The 13,495-nt window shown below is 50.7% G+C and overlaps 3 protein-coding genes across 3 annotated transcripts; 2 read left to right on the forward strand and 1 right to left on the reverse strand.

Annotated features, from left to right (window-relative positions):
• Positions 1-2,997: 2,997 nt before the first annotated feature.
• Positions 2,998-5,204, forward strand: LOC116799699 (feather beta keratin-like). The gene is made up of 2 exons (XM_032713027.1): positions 2,998-3,025; positions 4,395-5,204. The coding sequence occupies exon 2, from the start codon at positions 4,412-4,414 to the stop codon at positions 4,760-4,762; it is 351 nt and encodes a 116-aa protein (XP_032568918.1). The 5' UTR covers positions 2,998-3,025; positions 4,395-4,411; the 3' UTR covers positions 4,763-5,204.
• A 4,625-nt stretch (positions 5,205-9,829) lies between these two features.
• On the forward strand, positions 9,830-11,640 carry LOC116799813 (feather beta keratin-like). The gene is made up of 2 exons (XM_032713199.1): positions 9,830-10,112; positions 10,937-11,640. Exon 2 carries the CDS (start codon positions 10,956-10,958, stop codon positions 11,286-11,288), a length of 333 nt encoding a protein of 110 aa, XP_032569090.1. The 5' UTR covers positions 9,830-10,112; positions 10,937-10,955; the 3' UTR covers positions 11,289-11,640.
• A 561-nt stretch (positions 11,641-12,201) lies between these two features.
• On the reverse strand, positions 12,202-13,399 carry LOC116799722 (scale keratin-like). Its single transcript, XM_032713050.1, has 2 exons — positions 13,342-13,399; positions 12,202-12,728 (listed from the first exon to the last, which is right to left on the reverse strand). The coding sequence occupies exon 2, from the start codon at positions 12,705-12,707 to the stop codon at positions 12,321-12,323; it is 387 nt and encodes a 128-aa protein (XP_032568941.1). The 5' UTR covers positions 12,708-12,728; positions 13,342-13,399; the 3' UTR covers positions 12,202-12,320.
• Positions 13,400-13,495: the final 96 nt, after the last annotated feature.

The following is a 13,495-nucleotide window of genomic DNA, read 5'->3' on the forward strand; positions in this document are numbered from 1 at the left end:
ATGCAGGTGAGTTGGTATCTCCTGGAGCACCTGGCAGGAAGAAATGACCTGTGCAAAGGGTTTCTCCCAATTACTGCAGGCACAGCCCTGCTCCGAGGGGATGGAATAAATCCCACATTCCTCAGCCTCGGTGGCACCAAGACATTGCTCTCCCAGTGAGGTGGATCTCACACCCAGCACTAATTGCACTCTCCCAATTTGAAACATAATTAAAAATCTGCATTTGAAAAAAAAAAAAAAAGTCCCTCAAACGGGTTTGAGAAATAAAGAAAACCCGCCCGTTTTGGGTGTGTTGTTTTGCAGAGGTTCTGGTGACTAAATAACTTCTTCCCTCGAGCAGAAATGAGTTTTTGGTGTTGTTTTCCAGTTCTGTTCCCAGCAGAATTCCAGCACAATGACCACACCACTCCTGGTTCTTCGCATGAACGCTCCAGGTGTTCATCCAGGAGTGAGCCACGTTTATTTTTGGACAAAAAAAAGGGAAATTCTAAACTAAGATGCCAAACCAAACCTCAAACTTGAGTGATTTTACAGTTCTTTACAGCAGCATTTGAATAACATCAGCAATGAGACGAGCTCCTTTCAGGTACCTTGGGGAGGACACAAATGCCTGTGCTGGAACACCTTTGCCCTGGGGGGAGTTATTTGAGCAGCACAAGTGGGGAAGAGCAAATCACAGGCTCTGCCTGCACCAGGAACCCTCTGGGATCACAGGGACACCTAATTCTTTGTAATGAGCTAATTAATTACGATTCAGAACGAACTGCAGGGGACACTCCTGCCAGGGAAGCTCCTCCATACGGGGATTTTGGGGTCACTTTTGTGCCTGGAGACTTCCCACAGGGATCACTGTGAGTAAAACCCCACTGCAATTTTGATGAAGAATCTTCCTTTTGTTTCTTTTCAGAAGTTTAGTCACTCTCAGGTGTCTCAGGAGGATGTTCTCACATTATGCAAGAAGGTTTAATTATAATCTGAATACACAGGTCTGTCCTTGATTATAAAAGTCTGTGAACTTCTAATTCACTCACTTTAATTCCTCTCAAAGCTGAGGCCATTAAAGCCATTCTGACTGTACAATGCAGTGGCTGGAGTTGGGACAATGTTTATTGTAATCATTCTCAAGGAAGGCTGAGGAAATCTCTGAAAATGTTGTTGCTGGATTTTTTTTTTTTAAAAATCACAGTCAGATTTTAAAGGTGTTTTGTGTTTCCCAAGCAAACCCTGGATGAAGGAAAAATAAAAAAAAATTGATGACAATAAACTGTGGATGCTGTTATGCAAATTAATTCCTCAGATTGCTGCTAGGGAGGAAATTATTTTTGAGACAGGCTGCTAATCCCTCAGAATACGGAGAAGTGCTGAGGAATGGACAGGGCTGGGGAAGCTAAAAACAGCCAGGGAAGTTTCTTTGTCAATCCCCTTGAAATATGAGATGGTTTAAACCAAACCTTGAGCTTTTTACACTAAATTTAAAATAAAATAAGCCAGCTGTAATTCCTGCAGCCAGAAACAATAGCATAAATTTTACAGCCCAATTACTGCCCTGCACTCCCAAATCCTAATGACATGTCATTAAACAAGTGATATGGGAATTCAAATGTGGGTCACGTATCTTAAATTTGCACTTAATGTCACACTTTGCATTCTGGCTCTTTAATAAAGCTTCTGATAAACTTTGAAGTTCTCAGGAAGCTCTGACCAAGCCAAACGAGTTTCTGTTCCCAGGGGACCTTCCCAAAGACAGCCCTAATTTGGGGCTCGTTTGCATGTCTCAGAGAGCAAATCCCCAGGACTGATCCCTGTGTCTGGAACTGCTCAGGGATTTTTCCCCTTCACCATTTATCCTGCAAGTCCGCCTTGGAGAAGAGGCTCCAGTTCTTCGTGCTGCTGGAAAGTCACAGAAAAATCAGCTCCAAGTGACACTTTATAGGCTTTTGGCAATTCTCCAACTGGGTCCACTGGTCTTTGACACATCAGAGTCAGACACTGCTGGGGAAATGGGTGTTGCAATAAAATAAGGATTGTTTAGAAAAGGATTATTTGGAAAAGACCTCCAAGATCTTCAAATCCACCCTGTGCTCCATCCCCACCTTGTCCCCCAGCCCAGAGCACTCAGTGCCATGTCCAGTCCTTCCCTGGACACCTCCAGGGGTGGAGAAACTCTCTAGGAAGGGAAGGATTCTTGGCTGGAACTTCTGCCTCCACAGCTGGGTTTGGCAAAGCTTTACCTGCTGCAAAACTCCTCCTTGGGAACAAATCTCACCAAGCAAAGCAACCCTTTTATTCAACCTAAACACAGCTGCTGATATTTGAGCTCTGAGATGAGAATAAAAGTGGATTTTTTTCCATGAAGAACTCCAAAGGGATCAGGCCCAGGATTAGAGACCCAGGAAAGGTTTTGGGGGCTGTAGCTGGGTGAAAACTGTGTGTGTTCTTGGCAATCTGCCTGTAAAATTCAGGCTCTCTTTTCCTTTCCTTAAAAGGAGGAATTTCTTGCTGGAGAGGCTGGTGAGGCCTTGGCAGGGGCTGCCCAGGGAGGTGGGGAGTGCCCAGCCCTGGAGGTGTCCAGGGAAGGACTGGCCCAAAACCCATGGATTCACTTCCAAAAGCAGCAATTGATGTTTTCCCCCGGGATTTACCTGGCAGAGGAGGGGACCAGGGACTGCATGATGCAAATGATGCTTAATCTCCTCTAATGACCCCAAGCAGACCCAAGAGGGTTTTGAAGGCAGAACAAATCCTTCTGAATTAATCATGCCACTGTTCCCAGGAATTAGGCTGGCCCAGAATATTTCAAGATGAAACAATCTTGTGGTCAGATATACATGCCACAAGATAAGGAAGTGAAGGAGTAATAAGCACAAATACTGAGGCAAAAAAACATGTAATCAGTAGTGGCTCATAAATCACTTCATGCACAAAGAGTGGCCCAAGTTGTTGGGCAACTTAAGGCTCGGTATAAAAACCTGAGCAACTCCAGGCTCTGCCAGACATTTCTCTTGCCTTCTTTGCTGTGAACAAGGTAAGTCTGAAGCCATTTATTCTCTCTTTATACAACAAACTATTGCCTTGATGGTTTTGTAGCTTTTCCTCACTCATTTTGTGGCAAATTCAGCTTTTTTTTTTTTCTCTGAGGGAGGAAGGGGTTTTGATATAAAAAAAGTACATTTTCCTATTTCATATGTTGGTGGTGAGTCATAATAATCATTAATATGCCAATGAGCCACATTCACCATTTAGGGCTGTTTATCAACTTTGGGACCCAAACAAGTTTTCAGGTCCTGCAGGTGCACATGAAATATCTCTCGTGAGTTCTGGGGTGTGTTCAGAGTGGTGTGACCAAGTTCCACACAGACCAAGTGTGGAGGGTTCAGCAGAACAGAATCTCAGAATGTGCTGAGCTGGAAGGGACCCACAAAGACCATCGAGTCCAGCTCCTGGTCCTGCACAGCCCCATCCCCAAGAGTCCCACCCTGTGTCCCAGAGGATCATCCAAACCCTCCTGGAGCTCTGGCAGCCTTGGGGCTGTGCCCACTGCCCTGGGGAGCCTGGGCAGTGCCCAACCACCCTCTGGGGGAAGAACCTTTTTCTGAGATCCAACCTGACCCTGCCCTGGCACAGCTCCAGCCATTCCCTGGGTGCTGTCCCTGCTCACACAGAGCAGAGCTCAGTCCCTGCCCCTCCTCTGCCCCTGCCCAGGAACTGGAACTGCACTGAGGTCTCCCTTCAGCCTCCTCTGCTCCAGCTGAACACACCCAGTCCCCTCAGTGCCCTCCCACGGCTTCAAATCAAAGCCCTTCCCCATCTCTTTGCCCTCTGTTTGGATGCTCTGTAAGGGCTTCATCTCTTTCCTATGTTATGGTGCCCATTAAGAACTTGGGTTCCTCCTCAAACCGCTCCTCACTCAGCTCCTCGAGGGATCCCTGGACAGCCCCTGCTCTGGTCACAGTGCAGGAGCAGCACAACTCACCTCTGTCCTGTGTTTCAGCAGCACAACCCACCTCTGTCCTGTGTTTCAGCAGCACAACTCACCTCTGTCCTGTGTTTCAGCAGCACAACTCACCTCTGTCCTGTGTTTCAGCAGCACAACTCACCTCTGTCCTGTGTTTCAGCAGCACAACTCACCTCTGTCCTGTGTTTCAGCAGCACAACTCACCTCTGTCCTGTGTTTCAGCAGCACAACCCACCTCTGTCCTGTGTTTCAGCAGCACAACTCACCTCTGTCCTGTGTTTCAGCAGCACAACTCACCTCTGTCCTGTGTTTCAGCAGCACAACCCACCTCTGTCCTGTGTTTCAGCAGCACAACTCACCTCTGTCCTGTGTTTCAGCAGCACAACTCACCTCTGTCCTGTGTTTCAGCAGCACAACTCACCTCTGCCCTGTGTTTCAGGTCCTGCACCCCCGGCCATGTCCTGCTATGACCTGTGTGCCCCCGGCTCCTGCGGCCCCACCCCGCTGGCCAACAGCTGCAGCAAGCCCTGCGTGAGGCAGTGCCAGGACTCCACCGTGCTCATCCAGCCCTCGCCCGTGGTGGTGACCCTGCCCGGGCCCATCCTGAGCTCCTTCCCCCAGAACACCACCGTGGGCTCCTCGGCCTCGGCCGCCGTGGGCAGCGCCCTGAGCGCCGGGGGGGTTCCCATCAGCTCCGGGGGCTCCCTGGGACTGGGGGGCTTTGGCTACCCCGGGCTGGGCGGGGGCTACAACCGGCCCTCCCGGCGCTCCAGCACCTTCCACAGGGGCTTCTCCGGGCCCTGGTAACGCTCTCCAGGAGGGAAAAGGTGGGAAGGAATCACCAGGAATTCTGGAGCACGACCTGACCCCGGCCTGAGCTCATGGCCACGGTTTGCAGACGTGATGTTGGACACCCACGACTTCCCCCGGAGCCGCTGGAGCTGTGGGAGCTTTTGCACCTCCTCCAACCAGGCCTTCGCTTGTCTTTTGTTGTGCTTTACTTGGTATTTCTGATCAAATGTCTTGTCCTGCTTTTGTGTCTGTGTTTGACAACAGGGAAAACACGGAATTGTTAGGAATTGTCCTGCGTGGCTGAATTAGTGCAGTTCACCAATGAAGAAGGAAGATTTCAGGTTGCTGAGTGTGTCACTGTGAGAGGGATGAGTGGGTTCTGTCCTCACTGGACCATAGAAATGTGTTCCTTACCTTTATATTCCATTCCCCAGCCTCATTAAATTTGTGCTGCATCCTACTCCGAGTCTGTCTGTCCTTCCTTCTTCCCCAGCCCCTCATGCCCATTCCCAAAACACAAGGAGTCAGATTTCAGTCGTGGAAGATGATTTTTCTTTTGTCTGTACATTTTAATTCAAGCCTGAGACCCCTTATCAAAGGGTTGGCCTTCACCTGCCATGGGTTGAGACAGAAACAGGTGATTTCTAAAGATGAGATGCTTGGGATCCCTTTAAAAGCAGGAGGAGAAGCAGGGTTTGGTCAGGAAAAGGGTGGTGGGAGGGTTGGGGATCCCTCTGAGTTCAGCCTGAGCTTCTTGGTGGGTGCAGCACCTTTTGGCAGCTGAGCTCAGACCCTGGTGAGTCTGGGAGGGGGAGAGGAGAGGGATGTGCAGTGTTCTCACGAGGGAATTGGCCTTGGGAATTTGCTGGCCTGGGAAGCACGTCTGGGAGAAAGAGATTAAAGGACTAAATCTGGAAGATTTTTAAGTTCTAACCCTTTTTCAGTGTGTCTTTATAACCTGTCTCCTATTTGCTGCGCCTGGCAAAGCTGAGCTTTATCAGGCATTGCTTTGTTCCAGCCTGACTGTGCTGGAATAAAGGTTTGGAGACTGGGAGCTTTGGTCCCTGAAGGAAGAAGGTTTGGAAAAGCTTCACCTGAAGGCTCTGGGTGACTCACTGTCCTGTCAGCCCAAACAGCTCCAGCCTGAGCTCTATAAAATGTCTTGCTTGGAGTCTTTGTCTGTGTCTGTCCAGACTGATGCTGAGCTGTAATTAAAGCCAGGGAAAGCTGTTGATGAAGTTGCATTGACTGCACTCATTAGTGGAACTAAATTAAAGGAGGTGAAGGAAGACCATGAAAGAATTAATAATTTTAAGGAGCAGGTTTTCTTAATAAACAACAGAAGCAAATGGAAAGTTTGATGTTCTAATACAGGACAAGGTTGGTCTGAGTTAAATGTGTAATATATTTTTTGCCATCTCAACTGAAGTTATTGCTTGATCAAAGGTGATGAATTCCAAGGACGTCAATGGCTGCAAAGAGTTCTGAGTAAGGCACTGCAGTGAAAGTGTCTTTAATGCATTCAGGTGGATATTTCTCATGACCAAGTGCATTTTTCTGCTCTTGCAATTCTCTTCTCATCAGTGGAACCAACCCTCTTCCCAGAGGTAACCCCTGTGAATGCAGATCCCTCCCAAAGCTGGGATGTTTCATTCAGAAATTGTGTCAGAAGGGTCTGATTTGCAGCTCACCTCAAAATGAAAAGCAAAGACAATCCTCAAGCATCATTTCCCCCCTTCACTCCTGTCCCAGACTGCCTTTTTAGGTTAAAATTTGGTGTAGCAACCCATAAAGAGCACAGTCCCAAAGGAAAGGGTTTCCCTGTTTGGTTTTGTAGCCAACCAGAAAGTGTTTTTATTCACTGCTGCAGATTTTGAGCTGGATTGTCATGTTACACAGGAAGCTTTCTAGGCAAGCCAAGCTCGGGGGCTGCCTCCCAAGTTGGTTTTGTGTTTTATTTGGAAAAAAACCAAGGAAACAAGTTCCTTGTTAGCCCAGGGTTTAGTAGTACTAAAAAGCAGCATAAAACAGGGCCTGGTTTGATCCACGTGCTCTGAACAAAGGACTGTCTCTGTCTTCTTTCTCTTGTTTCATTAACTTGCATCTGCCAATATCCATCCCTGAACATGGGATGGTTTGGGCTGGAAAGGATTGGAAAGGCCACGTAAAGTCCATTGCAGGGACATCTTCCACTATCCAGGTTATTCCAACCTGGCCTTGGACACTCCCAGGGCTGGGGCAGCCACAGCTCCTCTGGGCAGCCTGTGCTGGGACCTCCCCGCCCTCCCAGGGGAGAGTTTCTCTCAAAGAGCTGAAAAAAGTTGGTCCCATGGAAAAGAAGTGACAGGAGCTGTTTTTGCAGGACCCTGAAGTATTTTCTGCTCCTGTCAGTGCAAAGGTGTTTCCATTCCAAATTCTGCAGAGGGATAGAATTGCAAAATATAATCACATAAAAAATGTAATTTAATTACAACCCACCAGACTCTGGAGGCAGAAGTACAGTGTCTGCTGTGTGCACAGGGAGGGGGGAAGAGGCTTTTACAGCTCCCTCAGGCTGCCTGGGGGATCTGAGCCATCCCTGCACATTCACCAACCAGCCCCTGCCTGAATTGTGGCTCTGATTTGCATTTGGGCTCCCAGGAGTGAAATTGGGTTGTTTGCTGTTTGTGTTGATTGCCTGGACTTCTCCTGGCCATGGAGGGAAACCACCATCCACGGGGCCCCTTTCATCTCTCTGCTTTGCATCCACTGAATATTCCTGACTCCATTCTGCTGACTCCACCTTCCAAAATGGCCAGGAGTCAAAATCCAATTTGCTTAGGAATTTTGTCTGCTCTTTGGCACTTTGGTCACAACTTGGGAGCACCACCTGCTGTCACAGCAGGAGCTTTAATTGGAGTCCTGAGTGTGTGATTCCATCCCTGATAAGTGACCGTGAGATTTGGGATCACTGACCTCTCTAATATTCTCTAATATCCCAAAGCTTTCAGCTCCTGGGATGAGAGGACTGAGCCAGCCAGACTAGCTGGACACACAACCACCTTCAGAAGTGGACTTATGACTCCTTTTATCATCTCTGTCCCTTTTGATGAGTTGGTTTTCAAAGCCACAACTTCATCATGTCGAGAGATTGTTATTGTTATAAAGGAATGTCAGAGAACCCTGGAATGGTTTGAGTGGAAGGGACCTTAAAAATCATCTCATTTCACCCCCTGCCATGGGCAGGGACACCTTCCACTGTCCCAGGTTGCTCCAGCCTGGCCTTGGACACTTCCAGGGATCCAGGGGCAGCCACAGCTTCTCTGGGCAACCTATGCCAGGGCCTCCCCACTCTCACAGGGAAGGATTTATTCCCAGTATCCCATCCAACCCTTCCCTCTGTCACTCTGAACCCATCCCCCTTGTCCTGGCACTCCAGGCCCTTGTCCAAAGTCTCTCCCCACATTCCCTGTAGCCCCTTCAGGTCCTGAAAGGCCACAATCAGGTCACCCCAAAGCTTCTCTTCTCCAGGTTGAACAATCCCAACTTTCCCAGCCTTTCCTCCCAGCAGAGCTGCTCCACCCCCCTGTTCAGCTCCTCTGGAGTGGCTCCAGCAGCTCCAGGTGCTCCCTGGGCTGTTCCCCAGCTCTGCTGGGGGGTCTCAGCTGAGGGGGCAGAGGGGCTCAGACCCCCCCTGCCCACGCTGGGGGATCAGCCCAGGAGGTGTTTTTCCCCATCTGGGTGCCACAGAGGGTGTCTGTGTGTAAGAGCACTGGGACAACTCTGGGAGATCCCCAGGACAGGAGAACTTCAATCCGTGTCAGAGATGGAGATCATCACGTCTGGGGACACCCAGTGACTCAGGAGTGGAACTGGGTTTTTTGACAGGTGACTCTGTGCAAACACTGCTTTGCATCTCAGGTATAAAATGGAGGGACTGGAGTTTCTGGGGAAGTCTGTGACATTCCTGAGTGATCTTGGTCACCCATTTCAAAGTTGGTCATGTTCAAAGGGTGTCCCCACACCTGCCCACTGGCTGATAACTCCCCATCTGCATGTCTGAGGGTTTGGGAACTTGGAAGACTTTTGTTCTTCAAAAGTGCACAACCAGCACTTATTTCCCAGGAGATGTTCAGGGAGATACTCCCAGTTCAGGGGTTGCTTTGCATGTCTCTGCCTCGGTGATTTAAACATGAGGAGAGCTTGGAATACTGATCCCTGCCCTCGAGTCTGCTTGGGCATTGCCTGCAATTACTTTTGAATCTCGAAATTGCCTTTGAAAAGGAAATGGGATCGTTGCACCTTGCGATGCTCTGGGAGACATGCAAAGGGAAAGCGACAGAATTCGCTTTCAAAGGGACAAAAAGAACATTACAAACTTCTGTGAGTGACTGCTGATGATGGGGGGAACAACTTTGCATAATAGTGCAAGGCCCAGTAAGGGAAAGTAATAATTTAATGGCAAATGTAAAACTGTTTGGCGTCTTTAATGACCCCAAAGCTGAACCTGTGCAAGACTTTGAGTGTCTCTGACCAGCCTAAAATTCACAGGCATCCCCCATCTGACCTGGATTGTTTTCCTGGGGTTTGATGTAGGAAGTTAAACTGCAGACTCTCAGATGAAGGACTTGGACACTCAGTTCCCAAATTGAAGAGCTGTGTCTCAAATTCCTTCATGGAAGTGAAGTAGTTTAATAGGAAATGAGTAGATCAGATGCTGCTGATACTCTTTCATCCTGTCTCCTGAGTCAAGAAAATAAAATATGTTCCCTCAAATAATCTATTTCCCAGTACCTTTGAGACTGGTGAAGTCTAATCAGCTCGAAGTGCTTTGTGTAACAATTTTATTTCCTATGTCTGTGTGGCTCTCTGGCTGTTTGAGGGGAATTTGGCAAACCCACAGTCCAGTTCTGAGGCAGAAATAGGAATTTCTGGCCTTCTCAGAGTGAAATGTGTCAAAAACTTCTGCTCCCCATGAAGGGGGAAGGGGGATTTCACAGGGAAGTTCCCATCCATCTTTCCTAGCAGATTTATTCATCTGTGCCATCGGTCCTTGGGATGCAAAATAATTTCTTCAGTAGCTCAGATGAATCAGTTCATCTGAGCAAGAATGAACTGGGCTCCCAAGATCTGAAGATAAAAGAAACCTCTCGAGTGGAATGCAAACATTACAGGGAGGAAATTAAACCAAGGCAGGAAATCCAAACAGTGAGGAAAAAGTAAATCACCAGCCAGGAGGATTTTGCATCTGAGAAGTCTTTGGTAATTGGCTGGTAAATGGCACAAATTATGCCTTAGATCCTCAGGCTCTCTGGGCTGGAGTATAAAAGGCAGCACAGTCAGAGGAGCTTCATCCACTTCTGCTTTATTCTCCTCAGTGGAAAGGGTAAGTCTTGATTTCTTTCCTATTTTTTAAAGTTGCCTTCATTGTATTTTATTTTTACACCCTCTTTGTAGCAGTCTGAGGTTTGTGCTTTGGGTGGGGGGGACCACCAAGCAGCTTTTTTTCCAGGAGAAGGTTGTTGTTCCGTGAAGGTGGAGGTGGTTGGATGCAGGACTTCAGCCTCATTTTTCATTTATGTCACCAAATAATTCAGTTCCAAAACGTTCCAATCTCTGCCTGTTATTGCTCAGCAATTGGAGGTGGATGTGGTGAATCTGTGCAGAGATTTTGGCTTTTGGGATAGAACCCCAGAGTACCTGGGGTTGGAAGGGACCTCTGGAGACCCTCCAGTCCAGGGCAGGGTCACCCAGAGCAGGTGACACAGGAGCGTGTCCAGGTGGGTCTGGAATGTCTCCTGGGCACCCTGTGCCGGGGCCTCCCCACCCTCACAGGGCAGTTTGTGCTCCTCACTTTTGCTCGCTGAGGAAATCTCAATTTTTCTCTCTATTTTGGGGCAGAGTTTCCCCCTCCCTTTTCTGACAGATCATAAGCCTTGTCCCCCACTTGCCCACCCAGGGCTGGAGGATCCTGGAGGAGCGTGGTTGGGATTGAGCTGCCAAAAGCTGCTCAGGGGAGGCAGAGCTGCCCCCCGAGCTGTTCTGTGCCCTGTGCAGGAGTCTGACCTTCAATGAAGCCTCTTTTCAACCCAAGACTAACCCAATATTCCCTTCTCCACATCCTCTTTCACTCTCCCTCACGTCAGCAGCTTAACCACACGGCTCTAACCACAAATTCCTCCTTGTGTTCCCTCCCTTGCTGTGCTGCAGCCCCGGTGACACCCCGGCCATGTCCTGCTACGACCTGTGTGCCCCCAGCTCCTGCGGCCCCACCCCGCTGGCCAACAGCTGCAACGAGCCCTGCGTGAGGCAGTGCCAGGACTCCACGTACGTCATCCAGCCCTCGCCCGTGGTGGTGACCCTGCCCGGGCCCATCCTGAGCTCCTTCCCCCAGAACACGGCCGTGGGCTCCTCGGCCTCGGCCGCCGTGGGCGACGCCCTGAGCGCCGGGGGGGTTCCCATCAACTCCGGGGGCTCCTCGGGGCTGGGGGGCCTCGGCTATTCGGGGCTGGGGGGGCTCTACGGGAGGTCCTATCGCCGCTCCAACCGCTGTGGGCCCTGAGGAGGCCTCGGGAGTGGCCCCGGAGGAACCGCCCGGAGACGAGAAGCGCGACCCGGCTGCAGGACTGAGTTGGTGACCACGGCTTGCTGACCCCCCTCAGCTTCCCCCCGAGCTACTGGCACTGCGGGAGCTTGGCACTGCTGGTTTGAGGCCTTTCTGTGTTGTCAGGGAGGCGAAAAATGCAATTTTGGTTGTTGCACGTAGGAACTGGGTGTCCAGCTGTAAAGCGCTGCCTGGAAACGGAGAATTAATTTTATAATTAATTTTATCCATAGAAACCCGACTGCTTTCTTATGCTGTACATTTTTTTTTTTAATGCCACTTCTCGCTCATTAAATATTTGGTGCATCATAATTTGTGTTTGGCAATGTTCTTTCTCTTCCTCTTCTCTGGCAGAAATTTGCCTGTGCATAAATTGTCAGTACCAGGCAGAGCTGCATTTCATTCATACCATGCTAATTACTGATGAGTTAATCAGACATAAGCATAAGCAATGAGCAATATGCTTTTTTTGATAGGGAATATTTTCCCTTTGTCACATCTATTGAAGTACAATATGAAATAATCATTCACATCTAACATGCAGTGGGGGGGGAGAGGTGGGAAAGCCAAAGCTGTCTTACAATATACATGACATATATAATTTATATATAATTTAATTACATGGTGTTCCAATTCCTCAGAGCTCAGAAAATCCCAGCAACCCCTGGTGTTATTATCATAGTCATTTTTTAAGTTATGAGGAATACTTTGCCATTAACAAAAAATGTGCAGGGAAGAAGTTCCCGGACTCCGTCAGCCGACAAACACCACAACCCCTGGGTCTTTTTGGCTTTGGAGAAAGACGGAAAGAGACAAGACTTGGCTGCAGGAAAAGTTTATTGTGGAGAGAGGGTCAGGAAAGAGTGTGAGAGAGATGGTGGGCAAGAGCCAGGCAGGCTGGTGGTGCCGGGCTGGAGGAGGCCAAGGGCTGTTGTGCAGCTGGTGGGTTGTGGAGCGTGGTGAGCGCTGTCAGTGGGGTGTGGGCTGGGTCTAGCAGGGCCCGCAGGTGTCCCAGATTTTCCTGGAGTAGCGGGGCAGGAGCCAAGGGCTGCAGGCGGGAGCAGCGCAGGCTGTGGGAAAGGTGCAGAGGCCCCCCGAGGCCTGGGTGGCCCCTTGGCCGTAGAGGCCCCCCAGCCCCAGGGAGCCCCCAAAGGCGGGGGCTCCGGCGGAGCCCACCACGGCTTGCTGGGGGAAGGAGCTGAGGATGGGGCCGGGGAAGGTGACCACCACGGGGGGCGGCTGGATGAAGGCCGTGGAGTCGGGGCACTGGCGGGCGCACAGCTCGTTGCAGCTCTCGGCGATGGGCTGGGGCACAGCCACGCTGGGCTTGGGCACAGCCACGCTGGCTTTGGGGGGGCACAGCTCGTAGCAGGACATCTTGGCCCGAGGGAGGTGAGGCTGAAACAGAAAACCACAAATAAAAGGTGTCATGAGCAAGCAGGAGACCCCCAGGCTGAGCAGTTCAATGATCCCTGGCTGCCCCAAAACAGAAGTGCTCAGAGCCACATGGACTAGAGTTCTCTGCCCATGACTTGTCCTTTGCCCCCCAGGCCCCAGAGTGCCCTGATACCCACACAGAGAGAAACACAAGATCTCTCCCCAAGCCCTGTGCCCAGCCTGGCTGTGCCTGTGGCAGCCAAGGGGCCCTTGGTGCCTGGTGCCAGTGCAGCTGATCCCTGCCAGTCCCTGCCAGGCTGCTCCCAGCACAGCCGCTGCCCTGGCAGCTGTGGTGGCCAGGGAGGGCCGTGGGCAGGGCCTGCCCCAGGAGGCCCAGAGCCCGGGCACCCACCTGCCCTTGTGCTGAGCAGAGCGAGGCCGCAGCAGTGGATGCAGCCCTGGCCCAGGGCAGCACTTTTATGGGGGGCCGGGCAGGCGGGGCGGGAGCTGCCCATGCTGGGGGCACGTGGCGCTGGGGGCCCAGCCCCTGCCTCCTCCCTGCCTGCCACGGGGCTCTTTTGCTGACTGGCTCTCCTGGACAGCCCCAACCCGCTCTCTCAGCCCCTGCAATTACCCCCTCGCACGCTGCCAGCTCATGGGGCACATCAGTCCTGCTGGCTCCTCATTATCTCAGTGGGGCCATCTGCACAGGGCAAAGGTTACGAAACCCAAATCCAAGGCAGCTCCTCGGGGCCCTGCCTGCTCAGCACGAGGCATCAGTGGCCCGC

Source organism: Chiroxiphia lanceolata, chromosome 29, assembly GCF_009829145.1.
Source record: "Chiroxiphia lanceolata isolate bChiLan1 chromosome 29, bChiLan1.pri, whole genome shotgun sequence".
In the NCBI taxonomy this organism is placed as follows: domain Eukaryota; kingdom Metazoa; phylum Chordata; class Aves; order Passeriformes; family Pipridae; genus Chiroxiphia; species Chiroxiphia lanceolata.

Excerpts from the sequence above, each read along its gene's own strand:
- LOC116799699 (XM_032713027.1), top strand. The coding sequence starts at position 4,412 with ATGTCCTGCTATGACCTGTGTGCCCCCGGCTCCTGCGGCCCCACCCCG.
- LOC116799813 (XM_032713199.1), top strand. The coding sequence starts at position 10,956 with ATGTCCTGCTACGACCTGTGTGCCCCCAGCTCCTGCGGCCCCACCCCG.
- LOC116799722 (XM_032713050.1), bottom strand. The coding sequence starts at position 12,707 with ATGTCCTGCTACGAGCTGTGCCCCCCCAAAGCCAGCGTGGCTGTGCCC.